The sequence below is a fragment of the Opisthocomus hoazin genome, chromosome 4, assembly GCF_030867145.1.
Source record: "Opisthocomus hoazin isolate bOpiHoa1 chromosome 4, bOpiHoa1.hap1, whole genome shotgun sequence".
Taxonomy (NCBI): Eukaryota; Metazoa; Chordata; class Aves; order Opisthocomiformes; family Opisthocomidae; genus Opisthocomus; species Opisthocomus hoazin.
This window is the reverse complement of record NC_134417.1, coordinates 48293892-48321164: the sequence shown is the minus strand read 5'-3', so window position 1 is coordinate 48321164 and position 27273 is coordinate 48293892. Positions and strand designations below refer to the sequence as shown.

General features: G+C 42.6%; 1 protein-coding gene across 1 annotated transcript in view; it reads left to right on the top strand.

The window, feature by feature from the left end:
* The first annotated feature begins 10144 nt into the window (after positions 1–10144).
* CMTM8 (CKLF like MARVEL transmembrane domain containing 8) overlaps positions 10145–27273 on the top strand; it is a 37699-nt gene continuing 20570 nt past the window's right edge. The window contains exon 1 of the mRNA XM_075417416.1: positions 10145–10360. Within this exon, the coding sequence (XP_075273531.1) occupies positions 10190–10360 (171 nt within the window). The 5' untranslated portion in view covers positions 10145–10189. The remainder of the gene's footprint in view (positions 10361–27273) is intronic.

Sequence of the window (27273 nt, the reverse complement as noted above, 5' to 3'; positions counted from 1 at the left end):
ATCCTAAAGTGAAGAGTAGGGGACTTGGTGACATGATTTGTGAATTATCAAATATTGTGGTGATGGGGGCATGAGAAGCACTTCTGTAAACGATTGCATTTAGACAGAACCTGTCATATCAGCATGTGGGCTGAGTCCAAGGAGCTTCCAAGGAGTGGTAAGCAAATACCAGCAGGTATAAACATCTCTGCTCTTCTTACGTTGGAACAGTAATTAAGTCCAGACTGGATGGGAAGATGTTTTTTAGAGTGAAGTGATATGAAATAGAGTGGAAAGGCCTAGTATGGGAAAATCTGAGAAGCACAACTCAAGGTACCTTGTTTTAATTACTGAGTTGGACTAGACTGATTTAAAACTCATTATGTTATAATGACCGAGAACTCTACACCAGGTAACCAGGCCTTGGATGAGTCCCTCTTGAATGCATCACTAAAAACAACAATGTGGTTTATTGGCACAGAAGCTATAGGGTGAATAAGCAGGGAACCTAAACTATTCAAGGCAGCCTGCTTGAGTCAGGATGAAAGCATTTCAGCTGGGCTGTTACACACAAGTTCCTGGTATTGCTGACTGAACGTGTCCTAAAGAACAGGTGACTTCATTCCCTGGGACTGCTTGCTCTGTGCGTTAAATTCACGTTTTAAAAAAGGAGACACATGCACAGATAATGCTTGAACAGGGAGAATGCTTAATTTACAAGTGCACTTTCAGTTCTGAAGTACTAGTGTTAACATACGATTTATCTCTTTTCAGTGCAGTTTTCTTGGTCTTACCCAGTCACAAGTCTTTGCATAGCTAGAAAGAGTGTTGGAAAGATTATTTTGCTTTCAAAAGCATTATTCCACTTCAGACAATTAGTAAAATATATTGAAGTCCAGTAGGTAGATCTCAACAAATAGCCGATCTTTGTATGCATTTTAATATGGATTTGGAGTGTCTGGGGCTCGTGGTGGTTTGGGTTGGCAAGATTTTTATTTTCTGTACTGCCTTTGAGAAAATGGAGCTTACTGCATCTGCTTTAGTCCAGTATTGTTGTCTGATTATAATGCACTGGTGGCTTTTTTGGCACAACTTCTGTCAGGGGACTCACTACCACACACACAGGGTAGAGGCTGCTTCTCTGTGTAGTGCTAACGGAGAGACTACGCCTCTCGCTGTCACTCATCTGACAGCTGATGCTTGCTAAAAGTTATTTTCAATCACAATAATGAAATACTGTGAAATAATGGTTTCTTTTTCAAGGCAGGGATACATAAAGAGCAAGTATGTGGGGGACGTAGTCCCTCAAGTCCTGCCTCTTCTTCACTTTCCCAAATTTGGAGGTGAACTTGAACTGTGCCACTAGCACTCAGGTGAGGTAGGGTGTGGATCTGCAAGCCCACCACTCCCCCCTTCTAGAGGGGCAGTTGTCACACATCCTCACAGCTCCCATTCTATGCTCTTATAAGAAGACACAATTAAATACTTGTCTTTCTAGTAGAGGTGCCTTCACCAGCATATTTTTTCCCCTTTTCTGTCTGTTTTTTTCTTCCTCCTGGTTGCCTTACACACAGTTGCTGTACAGATGGTTGTACTTCTGCGGGCTTGAGGATGTCACCTCTAACTCATCTTCCGATTAGACAGATACCTTGAAAAACTCCGTAAAACATTGCTGTGTTGTTCATTGCTATCTATGAAGATAATTTATTAAATCCTGCACTGATGAACTTAAGTAATCCCCTTACTCGTATGTCTCTTACTTGTGAATTACATCAAGAAATCCTTCACTAGTGAATTCTGACAGCCCATAAAAGTAGTCTTCTAGCACAAGAGGGATGCTTTTATGCAAGAAATAATCTTGGATTTCATCAAAGTAACACCTGGTTTGAATATATCCTTGATAACTTTGATGTTTTTCCTTGTACCGCCTGCTTGAACAATGAATCACAAAAATATTATCTCCCTGCTTAGTACTTCCCTGAAACAGTAATCATAACAGCACTGAAAAAGACAGCAGAGAAGTTTGATGCATGACCTTCATCTGCACACACTGATACAGCTTATTTCCTGAGCCTCTGACTGAATCCTTGTGAGGAAGGCAAGTTGGAAATTATTTGATTGGCATATTCTGAGAACCACACTGGTTTTGTAAGATGGTATATTTGATACATTTAGCGACTACTTTTTTTTTTCAAGAATTCCTTTAATTGTATGCATAAGTCTGTGTATGTATGTATATGTGTGTGTGTATACACACACACCCCCACACATATGTACACACACAAAGCCAGTTTTCTGATGTGCTGAGGAGATGAAGGTGAAGATATCACACCACCTGTCCTCATCTTCCTTCATAGTCTTTTAATCTGTTGGTCAATTCCAGCTGAACATAACAATTTGGAAGAATGTTAAAAGATGTCTAGTTCTCGTCAATGCCAAGAAAACGTGCTAGCTGAGGATACGTTCTCAGCAGGAAAAAAAGCTACATGGAGTCGATTGACCTTACAAATACCCCCAAGGCAGTGAGTTCTTCCAATGGAGTCTGAACTTTCTTGCACTTTAAGGTGAGCCAACCTCACAGGAAATAGGAAATCAAGCTTCTTAATTGTGGGGCTTATGGTGTTGTCTATATTGTAATAAATCTCCTCACAGAATCGTCTCATAGTTAGCATTATGGGAAACATTCACAAATATATGATGGACTTAATTCGTGTCGATTTTAGTAATTAGAGCCACATCCATCTCAGAGCATCCCTTACATTCTCCAAATCTAACGCTGCAGCCCACAGAGGCTGTGCCAATTCACATAACTTAAATACCTAGGTAATGAGGTTGCCCTCAGTAGAAAGGCTGTATTTTAGCCACACTATGAACGTTCAGTAAAATCCTTCCTGGTATGTTTTGCTCATGGTTGAAAGAGCTTAGACAGCCTAACTCCTATCAGCTCTTCTTCCAATCTCCTAAAATCCCCAAATGAAAACCTTCCTTTCTTCTGAAATTCTCTTCTCCCTCACTGATCTAGCAAAGAAGCATTATCCATGCTCAGTAGCTAGTTAGCAGGGTGATAAACGACTTGACAGGATAAGCTTTCTTAAGACATGTCATAAATGGGATAAGCCTTTGTTCTGAGGAAATCCCAGTCCCTCTAAACGGCAGCCCATCATCCATCCCCCGACTGCTCTATAGTCTGGTACCACGCACCGTTCTCACACAGCCCAAAGCCTGCAATTTTCAAAGCAGACTAAGTGAATTGAGAAATTTAACAACATTTGGCTTTCTGATTCATTTAAAAACCCCAGCAGGTTTTGCTAGACTGGCAACAGACAGCGCACTCTGTTCCCCACAAATTTATGCAGCCATCATAGAAAAATCATTCTCTCTTCTATTTATCGCCTGTTTCTCCAGGCTCCTATTTCTCTTGCAAGAGTTGTTTTCAGGAAGCTAGAACAGAAGAATGCACCAAGTGGCTTATGTCACTGCAGCTATTTTTTCATGCACTGACACAAGACTCACCAGGGATCAGCAGCTTTGCGCGCTGTTTTTCTGCATATCTGTAACACTATTGCTACAAATGCATCCAACAATTATCCATAGTTATGAGCGGTGTTCTGTATATTCTAAAATACTGGTACCTACACCTCTGTGTCTTGTTTTGAGCTGAACTTGACTGTGTTTTCTGCTAGGGAGATTTATTTCCTTTTTTTGTTTTGTTTCAAGGCTAAGATTGTTCTATGAATACAAATAATAGGGTCATTTTGTTCTTTGTGTTCACAGAAGTCTTTTGGCACTGGTCTACTTGTAAAGATAAATTGCTGATTTGAAAATACTGATACCATATCGCTCAGTCACTTGGAGATTTCAGACCATTACATGGTATAATGTTTTCCTCTGTGAACATCTTGCTCTCCTTCTGTTAACAGATAGATGTCAAACATCTTTATCCTCTACTAACAGAACGGCTGTGCAAACCAGTACAAAGAGCAGTAAAACATCTGCCTGCATTTCTCTGCCTTCCCCTTCCACTGTTGTGTTCTCCAAGACGTAGGTCAGTGCCCTGCCAGGCTCACAGTTCTCCTCTCCTGCACTTCAGCCCCCTACAACCGAGCACGTACACTCTGGTGCCTCGCCCCAGCCAGCTGCCGCCTGCCGCAGCAGATCCTGCAGTCAGCCCACTGCCCTTTTTTCTTTCTCTGGATGAGGATTTTCCATCCTTAAACCTCGAAGCTCACCTGCATGAAACTGATTCTCCCCATGCAGCACTTTCATCACCCAAATATTGGCCAGGCACAGCCCAGCTAGCAAGATTCGTGAGATCCTTTATTCTGCTACCGCTTCAGGACAAGGAGGACATGTGTCGGGCATTGGCACTCCGTATATGTTGTACAGCTGGGTGACTAGATCATTAGGAAGATTGTAGCTTTATGGAATTAACTGGAATTCATTTCTCTGGTTTCTCAGGTCACTTGGGTCATCTCTTGTCATGTTCTGTATAATATAGACCACAAAATTTGTCAATGGAAGCTTGGTAAAGAGTGTATTTTAAATAAATCCATAGCTTTGACTTATAGATTTTAAAAGATGAAGAATTTATTGCTTTACTTAATAAATTATCCAAATAGCTAATTATGCTGTGTTAAAAAGATAAGTTAAAAACCCCCGAACAACAAAAATGCTTTATTTTCAACCTGAATTTGTCGAACTTCAGCTTCCAGCCATGGTATCTGGTTAGGTTTTTGCCTGCCAGCTACTGGATGTCATCTCTCTGTGTATATACACACACAGCAAGCTCAAGTCACCTCCTAATAATTTAGCATAATATAAGGTGCACTTTATGTCTCAGGCATGTTTCAGGGTGTTCCAACCACAGCAGAGCAAGACAGCTGTCTGTTAATAATTCCTGCAAGCAAACTGATGCCGAAAGTTATGAGGTAGCTGTAAACTCTCTCCCTACACACGGATGATGCTGTGATGACACCACGGTGGAATTGTTCAGTCTTTCATTAATTATCTAAAACCAAATATGACATTGACAATTGTTGAAGGTGATTTTTCCCTCCAGCTGTTCTGCATTGGGCTTGGGTGCTGTATAAACATTACCTGCTGTGATTTACATAAACACTTAGGCAAGCACCATCCTTAACAAGTAGAAAACATGCATGTCTTCAGTGGAAACATTTATGTTCTCATGTACTCTAATCACTAGTATGTGTTTGTACTGTAGTAATATTTAAAGGTCTACGGAGGGCTGGTGACCCCAATGAAAGTATTTATGAGTGTGCTTCAGGGACAGCCTGTCCGGACACGCTCGGGGCAGAACAGGCTCCTTCCTCACATAACATGACACTGGACACTTGAGCATTCAGGTGACTCGTGATTTGCAGGTGTGAGGAGGCATGGCCACCCACTGCGCTCGGAGCTGTGCTCGCAGGCTCACAGTAAAGAAAGACAGCTGAGGACAGCAGAGAAGCAGCCTGTGAAATACAATATGGGCATGCTCTTCCATGTGCTTTGCAGAGTTGAGGTCCCTGACCCCAAAATACAAAAACCACAACTCCCATTCTGAGAGATTTGCACACAGACTTCACACTTCTCACTATGAGCTCTTCATTTGAGTCGATGTGCTTTGTGCCCTGAAGTTAAGCATATGTGTATGGAGTGCAGGGATGGTGTTCTAAGTACAAATCTGCTCTGGAGGAAGTAAGCAATTTTTCCTCAGCACGGTATCTAAGACACGATTGTGTTTCAGGGCTCGGAGGGATTTTTAGATTTCCAGAGTAGATGAAACAGCTGGTGAAAGGCTAATGCATAGAAAACGCATGGCTTATGTACTCTGAGATTTCTTTTCTTAGCGCAGTCTCTATCACCAAACAGTTTTCTTAGTGTCATGGTAATGGGTTTCAAAAATGAAAAAAAAAAAATCTTAAAGTCAGTATGTTACTGTTCACAGCACAAAGTTAATTCTTTGTATGGTTGGTGCACATGTTTTAAGACAGCTTCTCGGCAGGTAAAATGTCGGTGTGTCTGCAGTCAGGCCTTTGTTCGTATAACACAAGTAATTCTTGAAATATTTTTGAGAAAAGGAGCACAGAACATAAACAGCTAAATTTTGCATTTTCCAACATTAGGGTGGTAACTTACGTATCTGATGATCGAATCACACGCACTGTCATTACTCAGACTGCAGTTTCAATTGGCTTTGATTTTATGTTCGTTAATTTTGGGGTGTCCAAGCTGCAAAATCACGCAAGCCCCATGTTCAGTAACCCCACGTACAAACACAGATCCTCTACAGATTTGCAGAACAACAGCCATTTTGAAAATATGGGCATCTCATCTATTCTCTCTCTGTTGTAGCAACATTAGAAGATTCAAGTATCTCAATCATGAAAACTATTTGCTTTGCAAAATGCCGGTTCGGTTCATACACAGAGTCATTTGCCTTGATTGATTATTAGGCATGCCTATAGCACATGTCACTACCCAAGTACCAATCAAGTATTTCTGGTTTGGGTAAGTATAAATCAGCTTTTCCACATGGTTGTAAACCACCAAAGAATAATATATGTTATTATTTACTTAAATACTTTCATAGCTCAAAGCCTGCACTTTGCTGATTCCGAAAATCCATTAGGAAATACTCCAAACATTTCTTGATTTAATACTAACTAAAAATATCTCATTGTCAGCTTAGTACAGTGGGATGTCAAGGGTGAGGATAGTTGTCCTGGACATCCGACACTAATCTATGTTCCTTACATATGACCCGGCTTCCACGGAAAGCACAATTCCTCTCTTGCCCTCTTCAGGGCAAGTTCCCTTAGCTTTCTTAGATCACTCCTGGGTGGTTTAAACACAGTAAGTTTTTGTTGTTCACTGAAATCTGCTGATGACCAGTGAAAAATCTGAATCACCTTTCCTTTCATATGTTTACTTGTTTTACTTACCTAAAAACAAGTTTGAGTAACTTTGACATTTGAAAATTCTAGGATCTGGGAGGGGGGAAGGGAAGCTGCATTTCAAAACCAGAAAACTAGTTCAGGAAATTCCAGTCAGCTCGACTCCTTGGGCCTGTGAGTGTACTTTAATTAGCACTTTCAGCTGGCCAGACTGTTGCTAAGAAGGTAGTCCTAGAGAGCTCTGATCAGTAATCTCAAAAATGTTGATATCTCAGGATTTGAGAACCAAACCAGCTTAAATGGAAGAACCTGTTAATTAGATATTGAGGAATAAGCCCCTTACTTAAAAACCTGATAATACTTTTATCAGCTATTTTGTTTTTACTAAAACATTTGCATTGAAAGGCTTCACTAAATTATGTATGTTTTTCTAATCACAGTTTACTTCATTTTAGTAGCTGACAAACAGAGGTTATAATATTGACTGGTGCTTAAAAGCCTCACCAATCCTTCCCTTGAAAGGTTAATTTAAAATACAGAAAATGAGCCACCTTCTTCTCTGTTGTAGTTCTGTAATAAAAGAAAGATTGTTCAAGCAGCAGCATTCAATTATTTTGCTTTTGATGCTATCTACACATAAAAAAAACCTAGGTAAGCTCAGATGGTCCCTACAGACCTTCCAGTTCTCGCCTTCAGTGCAAGGATGCAAACCAAAAAATGACAGCCTCACAGTTAACATTCAAAATGTAAAGTATTACGTTGTCAAGTTAAAGAATGAAATTTGCTTCCTGGAATATCAGTGATATAGAAAAGCTTCTGGAGTGTTTGCCCTTTTTTTAGTGAAACTCATTCTTTGAATATTTTTGCCAGAGGAAAATGTACTAACTAAGGAAGTCAGAGTGGCAGCCAGTGTTCAGAGAAGTTGCCCAGAAATGTAGCTGTCCAGTTCTCGAATTAGACACAATACTAGCCCTCTACAATAGACATCGAAAACTTATGCTATATTAATATTTACTATAGTTGAAACTGAAAACAAATGTTTCCCTGTCTGTGGGGTTTTTTTACATTTTTTTTTCCCCCATGGGACCTGGGATGCTCAAATGATAGATGTGCAGACCAAAAGCAATTAAATTTATTGCTCTGCGGTGGTTTAAACAACACTGACCTCCAGAAGTTTAGGGAACAAAATAAATACAGAGTTTTAGCATTATGCATCAAAACTGAGACGACTGAATAGCACCCTCCTGGAAACACAATGAGAATATACATCCAGTGTAAAATAAATCAACTCTCAAATGGGAAGTGATGTGAATGACTCAAACCATTTTGAAATCTGTGTTTATTTTGCTATTGGCATGAATTTTTAGCCCCACATTCACTCACTTTTACTTACTGATCTTATAGGTGGGAAACTGCAAAGACAGAAGTCTTTCAGAGGAGAAAATCAATGCTGTTTGTTACAATGGATCCTCACGAACAGCAACAGGGGCATCTCAAAGCAGCTCTGGCATTGGAAGGAAGCTTGGCAGCGCTGAACAATCAGATAAAGCACTTCTTATTTGCAAGCCAGTTGAAGCAGGTCTCTAAACAGACCAGTGCACAGATGTGTTCTGTTCCTTTAAAATCTCAGCTCTTTCTTAAGAGAAAGGGATAAAACAGGAATGCAACTGACACAGAAATGCTGGTAACTCAACAAAAAATGATGTTTTGACAAAAAGTGTAAAATTCCTCATTCATGATTGAGATGTTGTGTTAAATGGCTTGAATGTCTGATTTGCTAATGGTCTTTTTTTTTTTCCTCACAAAGAAGTTATGTGATCTGTACGTCATACCATGCTGAATGGCTGGCAGGTCATCCTTCTGATGACCCACAGCTCAGTTTGCAAAACTCTGCCGCATTTCTTCTGCCCTCTTCAATAAAAAAGTCACCAGTGCCTATGAGTACGCGGAGGCTCCACAGAGCCCGGGCGAAAACACACATTCCAAGAAGCCCACGGAGCCTGTGCTGTGACACACTTACGCTGTGAGTGGAGGCACAATCATGGTCGAGAACCAGTTCCTTTGGGTAATTCACCTTTCCCGTATTTCTGGGGGAAACCCTGCCATCCTCCTCCTCCCTCCCCAGCCAATGCTGAAAGGTAATACTGCAAAATCCATCCTTTGTTAGGCAGTAGGAGGGCTGCAGTAAACAATTCGAGGACAATAGCCACCAGACATATGGAAAACACTTCACTTTGACGGAGCTGCCACATGCAAATACTTTGCTAATGAGAATTCCTGAACGTTGAAAAAAAAATTGCTTGTTGTTGAAACACCACGCTTTCTGTGGAATGGAAGATCACTTTAGAAGCTCTTAAATGACCCGGAAACGACTGTGTTTTTTTTTTAAAGGCGACACTTCAGACTGCAAAAGTACTAAAATATACCGGTTAGTGAACAACTCGACACTGTTAGGTAGTAGGCCAGTCACGACCTCATAATTTCCATTTCCAGTGACTTTCGTGGCTTTTAAAAAGTCTTTTATGTCATGGAGACTCTTGGTTGTTCGGCAGATCCCAGCTAAACCCCCATTTCCAGCTCTGAGAGGGCTGTGGTAGCCTCTTGTTCCCTGACCGCGGCACTTCGTGCCGGCTCCTCTCCCAACAGCGTGCCGCTGATCAGCAATGGCAGCCAGCGGAGACGACAGCCCGCAGCGCCAGCATGTCTCCTGTCAACGTCTGCTGCATGGTCTCCTGTCAACGCCTGCTGCCCGTGGAGCCAGGGGTGACAGCCCAGATGGACGGCGACGGCGGGTGGCTGGGGTTGGGCTCCCCAGACCGCGCTCACCCATGAGGCCATGGCGGGTTGTTTTTCCAGAGAAAAACTCGTCTGGGCTCCTCGGCCGCGCTGGCAGCAGCCGTGGTCCCAAGGCCTCTGCGCGTGTAAAGGCCCGGGCGGTCAGGAGGTGGTTTCAGAGGGCCCCCGCGCTGCCCCCTCAGAGGGCCCTTCACCAGCGCCGGGGATCCCGCCAAACCCGGGCCGGGGTCACCCCCATCGGCCGCCCCCAGCGCCCTCCGCCGGCCGCCGCCCGCCCCGAGGGCAGCTCCGGGAAGGCTGGGCGGCCTCCGGGCGGGGGCACCCCTCCGGACCCGCCTCTCTGCCCGGGGCCGGACGCCCAGCACCCTCCCCAGCGCTGAGGCGAGGGGCTGCCCGCCGCGCCGGGGCCCCGCGAAGCCTTCCCCGCCGCCCCGTCAGGCGGCAGCCGGCCCTGCCCCCGCCCCGCCGCCGGGCTCCGGGCCGGCCGGGAGGAGCGGGGCAGCCACGCCGCGACCGCGATGGAGCCGCCGGCGCCGCCGCCTCAGGAGCAGCCGCCGCGCCCTCGCTCCCACACGGTCACCACGACCAGCAGTTCCTTCACCGCCAACCTGTCGGCCAGCTCCGGCACCCTCGCCTACGACAGGGAGTTCCTGCGCACCCTGCCCGGGCTCCTCATGGTGACCGAGATCGTGAGTGACCCCGGGCGGGCGGCGGCCGTGGAGGAGCCGGGCCGGGATGGGACGGGGGGCGGCGGGGGGGGGGGGGGGAGAGCTCCCGCCTCCGAGCTACCGGCTGCTGCAGGAGTAGCGCAGGGTCCTTCCCGTGCCCCGCGGCCTTTGCGGTGTCACCGCCTCTCGTAGCGGGAAAAACGAGCTGTGGAAGGTCGGGAACTGATTTTTGGAGGCTTTCCTTTAATTACATTGTGCGTACAGCGCACGGATAACCGCGATGGAGAGTTAGTTGGGCAACTTCGTTTTCTCGGTCAATAAAAAACATTTCCCTGTGCTTTTGGCGATGAGGTACACGTGTGCAGAGCGGGGTGTGAGCTGACACCCCGTGGTTTTGGTGCTGGTTTTATTTTTTGCAGGGATTTTATAATGTGCAGACAAGCGTGCAGACGGCCAGGCAGGACGGGGCTGAGCGGCTCGTCTTCGCGGTGGGCAGCGAACAGCGCAGCGCTGTGGTCCCTCCGCGGGCCTGCCCACCCTCGCTCGGGGTGCTGAGCAGTAGGTGCTCAGCATTTCCGCTTAAAAGTAACGCGTTTCTTTCAAGTCTGCTCATCTACACTATTAAAAGTTAAGGAACGTAAAGAGCTGGTCGCCCTAACTCATTTCTTGAGTCTCCTGTGTGATGTTTTTGCTTTGATGATGCTGGAGGGATTAACTTATCTGACCAGACTCATTTTCAAGGCTTAAAATCATTGTGCTTCACCAGAGCAGCGGAATGGCTGTTGGTTTTGCCGACTTCAAAGTTAAAACAACCAAGTGAAGCTTCAGGCTGAGGCGTGGTGTGGTACCTCAGGCGGAGAGGATGCGCGTTGGGATGCCAGCGGCTGCGCGGGCAAGGGAGCGGTGAGGGCGTGCAGTCAGAGCCTGCTACCAGCTGGTACCTTGGATGCTGGCATGGTTGGGAATTCTGGCGACCTTTAGTAGGTATGTGAGTGTAGGCTGGTTTCAGTTGTTAAATGCAGGGGATGCTTCACTGTCTTGAGTTGTGGTAGATCTGTGAATAAAGAAATCTTAGTTTTTGAAATAAAGGCTGCTTGCTTTTCTGCTCTTCTTCAGTTACTAATTACAACAGAATTGCGAACCTTTCTTATACCTTATCTGAAGAGTGATCCCACTGTAGATTGTTGGAGAGGTGCCTAAGGCTTTTCCCCAGCCCTGCTGGAATGTCATATATTCAGCCTGGCTGCGATTACTGCATCAGCTGCACTTACATTTAGCTACATGGCCACAGGGCATGGACAGCCTCTTGCTTACTCTTTGTTGGAAGAGTGCTTTCTAGTTTGTGTTGACAGGTGATGATATTTATGTAGCTAACCTTTCTAAGCAAAGTGTTGATGTTTTTTAGGGAGACTGTTTCTTATCAGCCATTCCTGACTTCTGAAATAATTAGAAAATGATTCTTCAGCCGCCATTTTGAGATGCTTCAGTCCATTAGTATTGACATTTAGAGCCACCTTTGGTTTAAGTTTCATAAGTACTTGAGAATAGGTTTACCAGCTTCAGAAAGAACCTCAACGCTGCCTGACTTTGTAGGCTAGTGTGGAGTTGTGTCTGCACTACAAGCTTGCACATGTGTATTTTTATTGATCAACATTGTGAACGTGTGCCATACTTGGCCAGCTCAAAGGAGCTGACAGAAGTCTCTAATGTAGATGGCCTTACACTGGTTTGTGATGTTGTATTGTTTGAGAGGACGGAGGACGGCTTTAATACAAAGTTGAAAGCAGTAAGGCAGGTCCTATGGAAGTATTGCTAGATGCTGCTTTTGATTAAATACTTCTGGTTCTTAACCCCACTTGTTTTAAAGCAGTTAGACTAGCTGTTTTTCTGTGAAATTAAAGGAAAAGAAAAAAATAATAGCGAATACCTTGATATGGAATTACCTGAAATAAAAACAGTTATTAAAATCAAATAGGTGAATTTATATATGTATGTATGTGTATATATATATTCAGCACTGGGTTTTGGTCAAACCTTTTCCACCAGTTCTGTATGTTGTTTTTTTTTTTTTCTGAGGGAAAATGTGCTTTAAGAGAGCATGACTAGCTTTACACAAGATCTCTGTTTCAAAATAGCATGTTTATTATGCTGTGCATATTCAGCAGTAATGGAGTTGTGTACTCTAAACCAGTCAGTTCCTGCCTGTTCTCATCACCCAATATATATAAAAGTTGTGGCTTGCCTGCACAGGTTGGCTCTTCAGGATATTTCTGACCCTCGGAACTGATCCCCCAGCTCGCAGCACGATCCTTCTGCTAAGCATTTGCAAACCTGTAAATGGGACAAACTCATATGTGTGTCTGCGCTTCAGTCTCAGGAGTCTGCAGCCTGATAGATCTCTTTCAGTGTAAGCACCAAGCTCTGAAGTGCAGCAGCTGTGGTAAGAGCATACTTTTGCTTCTGTTGCCCCTGCCCTGGAGACACGAACGAGATGGATGGCGGAGACAACTGTTTTTAGTAATACCTGTTACCACAGCAGCTACTCACCTGCCAGACCCTGTGTTCGTTAGGCTACTGTGTTAAAGCTAAGCTAGGGCTGTTAAACAACAATGCTAAATGTTCTGAGAGTTTGCACTGTGGGGCTGCATGAATATTTCATTGCTGGCGCTGTCAGTCAGTGACATGCATGCAGCAAGAGCAGTGCAGTCTGTGGCTCCGGGGTCGGAAACTGGAGCTCTCTTTTCTCTATAGGCAAAGGGCAAATCTGTGTTACCCTTCAACCAAAGAGAATGGAAAAGCATGAAGTTACCATGTAAATTAAATCTTTCAGTCTATTAAATGAGGGATCTTGACCAGGTTTTGCTCTTACCTCCCTCATTTGGGTGCTGTGAAGATGAATTAACTGCTGCGTGGATTTCCACATGTGCTGGTAACCAGCGTACTTCTGCACTCGGGTTGTAGTTTCATGGCACAGTAACTTCAGCTTAACATCTCCTACTAAGAGATTCTTTGCAGTGCCGCAAAACACTGGTCTGCCATTAACTCACTCTGCTGTTTCCAATTTGTTCAAAATGAGTTAGCTTTATAAGGACAGGTTTTATGATGGATCTGGTATTATCTGTCCTTTATGTAGCTGCTTTAAAGCCGCCATAAGTCTGGGATGAGGTTGACTGTGCATGTTCAGCAGTAATGGAGACATGTACCTGAACCGGGTTCAGCTTAATTTTGTAATGCCAGTGGGTCTAGCACTGTCCACATCTAGTATGAATGAACACAAAACTGCAGCCTGAAGTGCAGGCTAAATTACCTGGTGCTGACGGATTTCCATTGCCTGCTACATCTGCCTCCGTGACCAGAGAGCATGACGGGTTTCCTGCCACTCGCTGGGAAAGAACTGGTGTCAGTTTATTTCAGTGTAAAGAGCAAAATAGAAAACACCACCGGATTTCTGAGAAAGGCCTTTGAGAACTGGCGTAAACCGTATCTTTGGTGTGTGGAAGCTTCTACAAATCACTTACATGCAGAAATAATGATGCTTGCTGAACAGGACAGGGGCTGCTGACTCAGGAGACTTGGATTCACTGGCCTTAGTTGGCCGGTGACTACTGACAGTGAATTTGTCTGCATCTCTCTAACTTCTCTGAATGACTTCTCTGTTCATGGAATATAGGCACAAATCTTTGTAAGGCTGCTGGTGAAAAGTAGTATATAAGATGTAAGGGGTGTTACATAAAGTCTTTAATTCAAGTGTTAATCACCTGAGTTGACACTGCAATAAAAATATATCCCATAGAAGATAATTGATACTTATTCCTATAGTGTAACACACACCCCCCCCCCCCCCCCCCGGAGGGTTTATATTTTCAAAAGAAGCAAGTAAAGCAATTTCCAGAGATGTCTTTTGAGTGTTTCTCTTCTGTACAATGATGTCCCAAAAAGACTATACATTTGTATTCCTGGGAATTTTATGGCCAAGATAAATGATGGCTAGGGATACCCTCTCAGAGCTTTAAATCGGCTTTTGAAGTCAAGCATTATGGATCACTTTGCAGAAGGGGAGAGTTTTGTGGTTTCTATGGATGTAGTTATAGAAATATTTACTTTCTAGCAGAACGACATCCATTCCTTCAGATTGTTGCTTCACACCAGTGTGTTGCTAGACACAGTCTTTCGTAAAACTTGTACTACTAATTTTAAGGCTTGTGATTGCTGTTTGTCCTGAACAAAGACACATACTACATAGCTTGGAAAGGTTGGAAGGTTGTGCTGCTGCTGCAAGTGAAAGCTTGTGATGGTGTGAATTTTAGTAAATTGTAATTACAGTTGCATTTCTTCATACTAATCTATGCAGATTATTAGTTAAGTGAAATGCCCAGAACAAGTTATGTACTTGAAATAGAAGGTTGGTAGGAGTTTGTTTACATTATTGGCACCACATAAAATTATGGTTAGAAATTACATTTCTAGACAAAATAATTAATTTTGATCACTGTTTCATTATTCCTCAAATGTAAGACCTTTGAAGACTTAATTGAGAACAGAAATCTTGTTGAACTTATTTGTTCTAGTAGAGTGGTGAGCCTCAAAATATTAAACAGATATTGAGAGTTATGTCAGATTTAAGATACTGAGGTTGCCAAAACCAGAATAACTGGACATGCCCAAATGTTTTTTGAGTAGGCTTTTCCTGCCTTTCTTTTCTAAGAAATGCATCAAAATCTAGAGATACTCAGGTTTTGAATGAAGATAGCAGTAAAATCATATAAATGTTAAGAAAAACAGATAATACAGTGGGACCATCTACTGTGAAAAAACTAAAGGACAAAAATTCTACTTAATTTTTTAAAGCTCTCCTTGCATTTAGCTTTTTTCTTTTAGTCTTATGCCTTCTCTGACTGCAGTTCAGAGTTTTGTGTATAGATCTGATGTTCGTCCTGCACCCCTAGTTCTTGGATAGCCTTCAGAAACACAGAGGGAGTTTCATAAAGCCCCCCTCCTCACCTGAGTAGCAGCAAGACTTTCTCCTCTATCAGGAACTGTAAAGATTTTTTTTTCTTCTTCTTCTTATAATGCAATGTTTACTCCAGTCATAGCACGTCTGCTGACAACACTGAGGTACCTTCTGATGTGTTGAAAAAGTGCTTTGCCTAGAGGAGGTGTACGATTCACTTTGGATTGCTGAGTGAAAAGAAATATCCTGTACTAGTCAGTCACTTCATCCAGTACCTTGGTCTTCCTGTGCATGAATAAGAAAACACACAATACAAAATCTGAGCTCTCTCCTTTGCTCTTCATCAGACAAAGCTCTCACTGAAGTTGTGTTTCTGTTCTCCATTTTTACATGCTGCTGTTCCATTGCTAACCCTTAGTGTAATTGTCCTCAATAGAGTGGATACACACATCTATATGATTTCCATCTTCATCTAGGATCATATCGTTGTTTAAAGTTCTGTTTCCTTAAAGGTCTTTGGTTTCCTGGATAAGATCAGGGTGTTTCCTTGGGAAGAGAGAACTGTTTGGGGGACACAAGAAGACAGAAGCTTTGGGAAGTGTTATCTAGAATGTGCTCCAAGTGCAGATAGAAACAGTATTAGGACTGACGTGGTAAGAGGGTGCGAATGCCTCTCAGACGGAACGCAGATATTTTACAAAAGGTCAAAAATGCAAAATATTCTCAATACCTCAAGGTTAAAGTGGAATATGCATGAAATGTCATTATCTCTTCATGAGAAGAATGCTTTAAAGACATAATTTAACATCAACTTTGTTCGTGGGTGGATAGTGAATGTGATATAATTCCTTCTCCCTCATCTCTTCTAAACTCCAGAAAACAATTTCTTTCTTTTGTACCTACAGAAATTGTTATGCAACCCAAAGATAATTTTAAATAATTTTTTTGGCCTTCATTAACCAGTATCTGTATGTTGATGAAATGTACAGTCCTCCCACGATTCCTAATGGAATAAGTACAACTTCCTTGGTGTTTAGTTTTAGCATGATGCTGTGGCTGGGTGCACGACTCATGAGGATGAATGCTGAGGCTAAAGCCATCATGGTTTGAGGACAAAGACTGATGATACAGTTGGAAAGAGATTGGGACTGCGTCCCTGAAAACTGCCTGTTTCCAGCTATGCCAGCTGGTCCAGCAGAAATCATTATGGAAGCTGTGGAAGACCCCCCCTACCCCCCAGATGTCCAGCATCCCTGGGTAATTCTACTGTGGGAACTGAGTTGCTTGTGAAGGCAGTGGTATTGTCAGATACAGCAAATGATGAAGACACTTGATGCTGCATTTTGTCGTAAAATGAATACAAATCCTGGACTTCTCTGTGTCCCTTTTCTATGTGATGTTGATTTTTTTGGTGTTGTGGGTTTTTTTTTTCTCTCCCCTCATGTTATGTTCTTTTTTGCCTCTTTCTGCACTGAGATTCCTGCCTTCTCCTTGGAAAGATTTATTATACATGGTTAAGACCTCAAATTAGAGGATCTTGAAGTAGTATATGCCTATCTAAAAAAAACGTTTTCCATGCAGTGTATGATGAAGAGGTGTGTTTGCTGGCAGTGTACTAAGAATGCAAGCAGGGAAAGGATAAAGACAAAAAGGTTGATTGACTGTGAGTCACGTAGGACTTTTGCAAAATCATAAATGGCCCCCGAGTTTCTGACTCCTAGTCTTAACCATTAACAAAGGGCTTCATCTACAGCAAGAGCAGATGCCTTTCACTCTCTGCCCTAGGATGCTGGGAGCACCCCTGCGTACCTGGGGAGCCTGCGGATGTGTCTGCTCAGTCCTATGTCTTGCACCGACTGCGTAGCAGTGACACGCAGGGTTAGAGCAGCAGTGGCTCAAGGATTCTTCTTACAAATCAAATTCTCAAAACCACAGAAAAATTCGCTTAAGGACTCTGAGCCCTTCTGAGTGGGAAGTGTAGTGGGAATTACGATGCGCTGTTCTTGTCTGGTGAGTGCTTTCTCATTCAGCCTGCTGTTCCTTCCTGGTCTCTCTTGGGAGTAACAGTGCCATATAGTCAGTTTCTAATGGTCCTGCTTTTATATACATCTATATGTATATATATATGTATGTATTTGTATTTCTGCATTTGTTCCTGTTTCAATTCCAGAAAAGCAGTAGAAAGTGTGTCCTTGCAGAAGGGACCAAGCCCTCTTTTCTAGGGTCAAATAGCAAATAGATTCTGGCATCCATCAGACCTTTGACAAGGTTCATGTGGCCTGAGCCAGTTCCCGTGAAAGCTGCTGGCACTGATTCACCTGCCTCTGAAAGGAGCAGCTCAGGTATAAGACTGGTAAAGCTCCAGTGAAGGAGGGACTCAGTAAGGAAAGAATCAAGTCACAGCTTTTAGTGGGAGCTGGGTCTGGTCCAAGGAAGGCTTGGTGTTAGCCTGTGTTGAAGAGGCTGGGGTGTTGGTTCGCCATTCACTAATACTGGATCCAGGCTTTGCCAGATCGCTTTGCTACACAGGCTTGGGTCAGTCCTGGGTGTGACTGCATTTTTGCCAAGTTGGAGCACAATACGGAGTGTTGACACTGTTCATTTTTGCAAGGTATGAGTGTGCAGCCTGAGGCTGATAGAACCACAAGTTTGCTGAGACAAAAATCTTAAAAGCCAACCAAAACCAGTTTCAACAAATTGGTATCGTTAGAGAGATGCTGTCCCAGCAGTTTGCTCTGGGCAGGCACCGTGTTTCTGGTCCAGTATGAGATGCGCTAAAATCAGATTTTGTAGAACTGAGGTGAACTAAGCAAGCATGGTAATAATCAGCCAGCTGTTGTCAGTCTTTGGATATATCATAATCTAGTTACAAAGAATAGATATATTGACAAGTCCTCGGTAGGACTAGAAAGAGGCCATATGGGTAAAGCAGCCTCTTGATCGTACCCTGGTAATTACTGCTTGTGTTTAGCTGATGGCCTGATGTGCACAATTTGCAAGGGAGCCTGTCAAGAACCTCTGCTTCATACCTGAAAGGAAGACTGGTTTTTATCATCAGCTTTGAATGTGATTGCTATGTCGAGGCCTGGATTTAAATTCAAGGTGACACTGTTTTGCACAGAATCCATTTATTTAGCCTGGAACTTATACAGCTGCTAACAGGGTTGCCCCCCCCCCCCCCTTTTTTTTTTTCTGCTTTGTATGTGTGTATAGTGGTTACATGAAAGAGTCCCTTTAATACATGTTTTAGCATCTGTTCTCTTCATTCAGCAGTAGTTCTGTTCCTAAGGCTGCAGCTCCTGCATCAGGTAATGGCTGAACGTGGCAGCGCAGTTTCGAGAGAAGTATGAAGAACTGTAGGAGAAACTTAAAAATGGAGACATAGAGGCTGTTGCAGGCAGGAATTAAGCACTGGGAGGCAGGGGAACACGCCAAAAAGCCTCCAGCAAGAGGAAAACCTCTGCAATGTGTCTTTAAAATGACACTTCAGCAGATAAAATCAGCGTTGGTTGTCTCCAGCTGGAGACAGCCACTGTAGGGCAGACTCTGACAAGGATCAGGTGAGGGGAGGGTGAATCTGTGGCTGGATGCCTGTTACTACTGCTGTAGATTGGAAAGCATAAACAAATGCACAATTGTCCCCTACAGACTGAGAGCACAGCTTTGATACGTGCTGGAGAGGGTGGTGCTTTTACTCAGTCTGTAGAGGGGAAAAAACACCCCAAAATTACAGCGTCTGCATTGATTTGGTTTCAGTTTGATTTCTAAGCCAATATATACCTTGCTACCAGTAACATCAAATGCTGTTTCAAAACGTTTCTGTGTGTATAGACACATAGAAAACTATTAAAAAAATATTATTATAGCTGAAGGCCTTGGAAATCAAGAAGCACCAGAACTGATGTTCAGCCTGGCAGTTTTGGTTTGGTATTGGATTGTGTGCAGACCCTGGAATCCAGTCAAGACCTGTGTGTTCACGTTATTTTTATCAAGAAGCTTCTGTTGTGGTTATTGCACAGGAGAGTTTTTCTGGAAGTGACTGGGATATTGTGCATCCAGCATGGGAGGAGGGCATGTTGCGAGTAAGGAAAGGGGTTATTCAAAGAGAAAGAATGGTCTCCTGGCTAATTGCTTCCTTAGAAAATTTGATTTTTATCTTCTGCTTACACCACAGTTTTCCTGTGGGATGCTAGATAAGGCAAGTAAGCCTGGCATTTCAGTGTGCTTGCTTTTCTCCTTGTTTTCTGGATCACCAGCTGTGGGTCTGAGATGCAAAAGAAATTATTTGCAGTTGTAGCTGAAGTCAGTAGGAGCTATGTTCTGAAGAGGCAAAACGCAGTGCCATGTTAAGTGCTGTGGGGAAAAAAGAGTTTTCCAGTGAAATTTAGCAAGAAGTACTTCTGACCCTAATTTCAGTGCGCAGCCTGTAAAATTGAGATACCATACTTGTTTATCTCATAGAGATGTGTTTAATAGTTTACTAATGACCTGTGACATAACTCAAATAACAAAGTACTTTTAAAGAGCCCATGTGGGTACAGAGCCTGGAGTTGCATGCAGGGTGTAAGTCTGCAGGCCACACAAGTAAACAAGGAGAAAGCAAAATAGTGGGAGGCATTAGTTCTGAAGAAAGCTCTCCATTCTGTTGCTGCACACAGGTAGAGCTGTGGAGAAGGGTCAAGTATATAGTCCTGTAATTACAGACTATACCATAATGTATACTTAAGTAATGATGGAAATTAAGATGTGTGAAGACCTTAACTTCTGGTAGTGTTGCATACTTAACTGGAAGTATTTCAATATACATTTGTGCCTGTCTCTCTCCTGTCTACTCTTCTGCCTCTTTGTCCCAAATTCTAGTTTTCCAGCTCTTTCAGTTGCATCTGGAGGGGGGGGGGGGGGGCGCGTTGTCACTTCATTCCTTCAAGCCTTCTTGCCCAGCAGCTCAGGGCTACTTGCTGAAGGCCTGCTTTGCATGATCTTCATCCAGATTGCTCTTCGGGTGTGACATAGGTAATGAACATAGAAGATGCAGCTCCTACCACAAGAATTTGGCAAAATGGGGTCTTGGGAGAGGAGATGTGAGGCAACAAAGAACAGGCTCAGTTTGATATGAGACATCCATCTTCATTAAAGTTTCGTAAAGCTGTAGGTGGACAAAACTATGAAAAAGAATGTAGTATTTTAGAACAATATTAGAAATACTGATAGTGGTACAGTGATTCAGGAGGTTATTGGTGAATATTGTAACATGTCTGGTTCTTGTATTGTGGAAGGTGCTTTCTTTTTAAATAAACCAATGCTTTTGGCTGAGCCACGGGCATAGAGCAGGTTGGACAGACTAGTTTTTTGTCAGACCTACCCCTATCTTGTGATGACCTCAATGAAAGATTTTTAGAAAAAGGCTGAAAATTTCTTAAATAGAAGAAATTCGGGAAGCATGGAAAAGCAGGATCTCTGTTAGGGTTTCTGATATTTCGAAGCCTTGCTGTGTGGATAAGCCGTGTTCCTTGGACTGTGCAATACAGTTACAAGGTACATACTATTGTGGGTTGCCAGTGACCTCCAAGATGAAAATATTTCTCCCTCCCTGGGGTGTTACTAAGATATATCACAGTACAAATGAATGCGTTATTAGTGTTCTTTTTTCTTCTCCTAATACACAGGAATTTGGCTGATGATAGAGTCTGTATGCCAAATAAAATTCCTACTGGACAGAAAGACAGTTGTCGTTGGGAAACTACTATATTTAGTTTTGGAAAACCACAATCCTTACTTCACTCTTTTGAGTAGATTCTTGCCTTAACGGGATCTGACTTTAAAAGGCAGTGTGCAAGAGGAAGGTAGTGACCTACTTGAATAGATGTGTTGTCTTGTGGTGTGTTTCTGTTTGAATTATGACCTCCATCTGAAGGTGTTTAAAACCAGTTTTGAACATATGACACAGGCTATAGAACTATAATTAAATGCAGAGACTTAACTAAGAGTGGAATAATGATAAAACTGCCTTCTATGTTACTAATTACATCTTTATTGTTCCGTTCAGTATGTTCAAAGAATTTTCCCTGTTTATCTTCTCAGCAAAAATGGTAGGAATCTAAGTCAGGAGAATAAGGTTTCCAAACATTTTGTTCAAACTTGGGATTTCTTTCTAGACTTCGGCAGTCATGAAACATGACCAGATGCTTGTACAAAGAACGTGACATTCTTTTTGTGTATTAACAGAGGACTATCTAGCAAATGTTTGCCTTAAGCAAGCAAGTCAAGACAATGTGTTAAAGGTAAGATGGGGTCTCTAAGAAAGTGTTTTACCAGGTCAAGTTAAAATAAAACAGAGTACACAGCAATAAATGAAATGGCATTCTCTGAGCTTGGTTACATCTAATTTTCACTTTCTTATTAAGTCGAACAGTGGAATGCTAGCCTCCAAAAGACCCCAAACCAACCCATGTCTGAAGTAGTTTTCACTTAAACTGAGCTTTATTTCTAAATGCCTCTTAAATTTAGGTCTTGGTTTAAAAAAAATGGTGGAGAAGCATTTAAAAGTACACTTGGTTTTGACTTGTTGTGGTTGCTGTCTTTGTAAGGTAACATAGACAATGTACAAACCCAAGAAATTACCTTAAGAAGAGGTGCAAATAGAGTCCTGATGAGTTGATGGCAGCGAAATCAGACTGAGATCTAATTTTCACAAATGGTATTTTTATGAAGAGAAGGTTCTGATGAATCAGTTTTGGATGCTATTAAAACCTGTTGCAAATTTCCCATTGGTTTCAGTCACCCCGACATACCCGCGCATGGAATAGAAAGAAGATGAAAGCCTACCTACAGCGAAGGCTGAGCATGCTAATTGGTGCTTACATTGTTTGTCGGGCTCTTAAAGATCAGCAGCTCCTTTCCGATGGTCATTTCCTATCCACTTGTTAGCGTTTCGTACAGGGGCGGCTCTGTTCTTCCTTCCGTTCACTGCTGGAGAAAAGTATGCCCAGAAACTTTCCCGATTTGTTTCATTTGCCAGCTCTGTGGATTAGTTTAATAAAAGAGATCACCTCCCTTAAGACTTTTCCTCTTCAGTACCCCTGTGTGGAGTACTTGCTGTCAAATGAGACTGAGATTAGGAGGAGCCTAATTAACACTTTTTAACTTTTTTTGCGTTGACCTACTGTGCTAAAACTGACCTCGGGACAATTAAAGGCACAGTTAACCTACTTGTTGCCAAGATTCCCCCCAGTGTGCTACCAGTTTGTTCGGCTGTTTCAGACGCGCAGTTTCTTTGGCTTGAACAGAGTAGCTGATCGATGATAAAAGGGGAAGCTGTGCAGGTCCATTCCTCAGACATTCCCTTTTATAAGCCAAATGTCTGATTTACATGTTTCTTTAAAGCTGCCTGTAGTCGTGCATCCCACAGTACAAGTAGGTATCTTATTTTGTAATGAAGCTGGAGTCATTTTGTTACATCCACATCACTGTAACCTCATGACACTGTTAAATCCAAGGTGTCAAAACAGCTCAGCATCACAAATGTCAATCTAAACATGTTCCTTCAGTCCAACAAATAAGCGTGTCTCATGGCTTTCCAGCCTTGTCACTGGATTATCAAATGGCATATGCCTTCTCCTGTATCAAAGGCAAATCACTATGCGTGCTCTGTTCTTCCTTTACCCTTTGTGTGAACTAGCAAAGCTCCCAGCTAGTCATGTCTTTCAGTGGCTTAATTCCTTTTTGCTTTCTTAATTTTATTTGCAAAGACATGTAATACTGTCGTCAGTAGGAGGTTACGTTGCATACCTCTCTGTTTTGTGCACAGTTCATGATAGTGGGTCAAGTTTTCAACGTGTGTGGATTTGAGCATTTTGGTATAGGAGTAGTTGGTAGCTTTAAGAAAGGGGTACCTGCAAAATACTACTTTTTTTTTTTTTTTTTGAGTTCTCTAAAGAATTTTCCTCTCTGTGATTTGAAACTAGTAATATCATGCTTTGGAGGGAAAACGTGCTAAATATCTCTGACAGCACAGATGCTTTTTAAACAAAAAGCTGCCATATCACTATGCAAGCTTACAGCCTTCCCTTCCTCCCTCAGTGGGAAAACAGGAACTTCTGAGCGGGAGGTAAATAGCTGAAATACTCAACAAAGAGTATTTGAACAAAGACTGGTAACACCTCCTTATTGTATCTGCCCTATTGTCATTCTGTGGAAGAAAATACTGGGCAGAAGAAAGCTGTGATCTGCATCTGAGAAAAGAGAAAGGGAAAAGGTGTGGAAGTTAGCTAAGGAAATATAATTTAGTTGGTTGTGTATATCGAGGATGGTGTAATATGAACAGAGCTACAGGAAGAGGCTTGGGTTTTTCAGAAGAACCACTTGGGTGGGAAGGGAGCCTGCTGCCAGAGCAGAGCGTACCCTCAGCCTGTAACCCTTCAGCTCCTTCCCTGTTGTTACCTTACCTAGAGCTCGCCTCCTTAGAACTTTGGCGTGTGTGCTGCATCACTTGCTGCTAATAAATCACAGGTCAGATGCAGATAGCCTTCGACAAAGTCAGTTGCTGCGTTTTTGGATATTGGTACTGCCAGCTGCCTGCTGGGTCAGGTCGTGGCCACCTCCACTGAACCAGCAGCTGACCCAGTCACAGTTCCTGTCACCTTGAACCATGATGAACTGTGTCCTGAGCACTGCAGAGATGGTTGACTGGTAAGCAGCTGCAAATTTGGTGCTGAAGGCTAACAAGGTGACTGCCCTCTGGTTATCTGCCTTACTCATCTGCCAGTAGTTGATGGTGTAGTAACTTTGTCCTGTCTTTTCACAGCTTAGTCTATGCCTGTGCATGGGACCATGTCCTGAGACAGAACCTGTGTCCTGATCTACTGACTGAGCTTCTGTAAAGCAGGGGGGAGGCTGGATGGGATGGAGAGCAAGCAGTGCTTATATTTTAGAGCAATATTGTGATCTCATGCTGAGGAGATCTGCCTGAACTTTAGGACAAAATTCTAGCCTGTGCTAGGACTGTGGGCACGCTTTGCTAGACTAGATAAGGGGCCTGTTGCGATAGGACAAGGAGCAATGATTTTAAACTAAAAGAGGGTAGATTTAGTTTGGATAGAAGGAAGAAATTTTTTACAATGAGAGTGGTGAAACACTGGCACAGGTTGCCCAGAGAGGTGGTAGATCCCTGGAAACATTCCAGACCAGGTTGGGCGGGACTCTGAGCAACCTGGTCTAGTTGAAGATGTCCCTGCTCATTGCAGGGGAGGTTGGACTAGATAACCTTTAAAGGTCCCTTCCAACCCAGACTATTCTATGATTCTGTGATATGTTTGAGGGTTGTGCCAGTTTTCAGGCTAACGACATTCTCGTCTCCCAAAGGAAAGTTCTACGGCTGCAGAGGGTCGAGAAGAAGAATGTATGGGGAATACCTTTCCATTGTGAAGTGTAATTGCTCTAAACACTTCTCTTTCAGGCATGAGAGATCTACGAATCCATAGTAATCCCTATCGTCTGCAACAATTCTGGCTTCTGTGAACTGTATTGGAAAATCAGATTTAGAGAGAGAAATGGAATTGAGTATGCTTGAAAACCCCAAATCTATTAGCTTTATTGTGGGGACAGTGAAGCATAAGTGCATGCAGAGAGCAGCAGCTAAGAAGCTCTTATTCCTGCTTGTTTCTTGACTTCTCTGTGTTTATGTATTACAGGAGGCAGATACAGAAGTTCTGATCTCAGGCTGGTAGCTCTTAAATGCAGACAGCTGAAAAGGTCTCCATGCCTGACTGTTCACTGGCAGTTCACAGTTCAGCATATGGTGATAACCCAAACCAGTGATTTGTTTACCTCGGGTACACTGGGCAGTAGAGTGCGGTAATTCAGGAGCAGCTTTGTGTGCAGTCACCCTTGCAGGGCAGCAACCTCTGGCAGAAAAGCAGAGCAGACATCTAGGGGACATTAAATCATTTCTGCTCACTTATTTAAGTATCTGGATAAGCTAATGTCTTCAGGCCCTGAAATATTTTTTCTTGATTGGAGACTTTTTTTTTCCTTGTACTGGAAAGCTGACAGTTGTAGCCAGTTCTGTTCTTTGTTTACACAAGGCCCATTGAAGCAGTTGGAGAACATTATACCCTGCCTTGCACACAGACATATATACTTAATTTATGACTTTGGTAGTTTGAATTTCAAGTGTCAGGTATCCCATGGAGCTTTTTAGTTTGTTCTGTTACACTGCATGTGCCACTGGAGTATTGATTATGGAGAGCAGACAGGCTGTGTGGGAAGTCCTTCAGGCTTGTGGACTTTTTTTCATCAGAACCTTAAAAATACACTTATGGAACATGGTTAACAAGGACTTCTCTAAGAGCATGACTAATCCGCAGTGTCTTTTTCCATGTTTGTCAAATTAATTTTCTTCCTTTGGCATTAATATTTTCACTTGCGTATGATTCTTCATCTTAAAGTTGCTTTTGTACCCTAAACTTCTCTGCAAACATTAACTGTGGGACAGTGGTAACAACTCTTCAACAGGTCTCTATTGAAAACTTAATTCTGGATTTCTGCTGTTCCTGATTCCTTTGAAGTGAACTCTTTCTGCTACTACCCTGAAAAGAAACCAGAGAAAGAAAGAAAAAAAAAGGGGGAGGGGGGAGAAGCATAGCCTGTTGTCAGAAGCAGTGTTAGTATTTGTGATTGTCTCTTGTTCAGTTGTGTTGTGTCAACAATTTTAAATACGGCTGTCAGTTCAAAGTAATCTTTGATATATAGGTGACAGATGGAGATTTCAGAAAAGGATGTGCCTGGAAACTGACATCAGACAAATTCAGATGAGAAGTGGGGCTGAGGTTTTTCAGCAATGAGAATAATAGGCATTATGGCAGCTTGTTTACAGACAAGATGAATCCTGTCGTTGCAGTGTCTACGCCAAGATGTCGTCTCTTTCCAGAAAGCATATTGTAGGTTGAAATCTTTATACCATAGCACGCATGGCCAAAATGGTCCTTTCTGACCGTGTAGTGTGAACACTAATGCCTCCAGAAAAGCACATGCAAATGTTAAATAGGCATGCTGTTCTTTTATGCTGTTAGTGCAAAATGCATTCAGCAAAGAAAACAATTTTGCCAGAGAAGGAAAAAGATTTTTCAAGGAGATACTTCTACAAGTGGATCAGTCTTTGTAAAATCCTTAATCTTCACCTAAAAACATGAATAATGGTTCCTGAGGTTGGACTTTTATATTTGGGACTTAATACAGAAGTAGTCAAGAGGTACAACAGGCTTCTAAATAGGCAGACAACAACAGATCTGGATGCAAACTTATTTTCTCATGTCTTACGTTTGTCAGGCAGGGGGAACTGTTACAAGTTTTGGTGCCTAGAGGATTTTTGTCTCACAGCAAGCAAAAATTCTGTATTGTACAACACCAATTTCTATGGTGTTCAGCTGGAAATGAAAAGATACTTTCATTCTAAAAATAAAAAAAAAACAAAAACATTTTTTGAATGAGCAGTTAATGTTTTCCTCATATTTAAATAAATGTAGAATGCAGCAGTAGCCTTTCGTAGCAGATACTGTCTTTGATTTTTCCATTGCATCATATTTGGCTTTATGACTGTGTACCCTAACTATAGGGCAAAATAAAAGTTATTCCCAAAGAAGTAATAAGCTTTCTATTTTAATGTAACAGCTAAGATCTGTGAAACAATGCTGTGCGTCCGCTAATTATAGGCATTGCTCTTTACATGGCCTAACAGGAAGATGGAGACGTAAAAATAGTAACAAAGAGCCAGTGACATTATTAATAAAGCAGCTGCATACAGCATTGTTCTCTTGGAGAACGTAGACACCATTTAAACAAAGTGGACTATATAAATAATCAGTCATAATTCATAAGTAAACATTGTTAGGAATTCTCTTTTAAAAATAGTTCACCTTATTCATGTGAAAGTGGTGGCAGAATGACTTTCTTTGTGGGTGCATTTTACATGTACACATGCACCAAA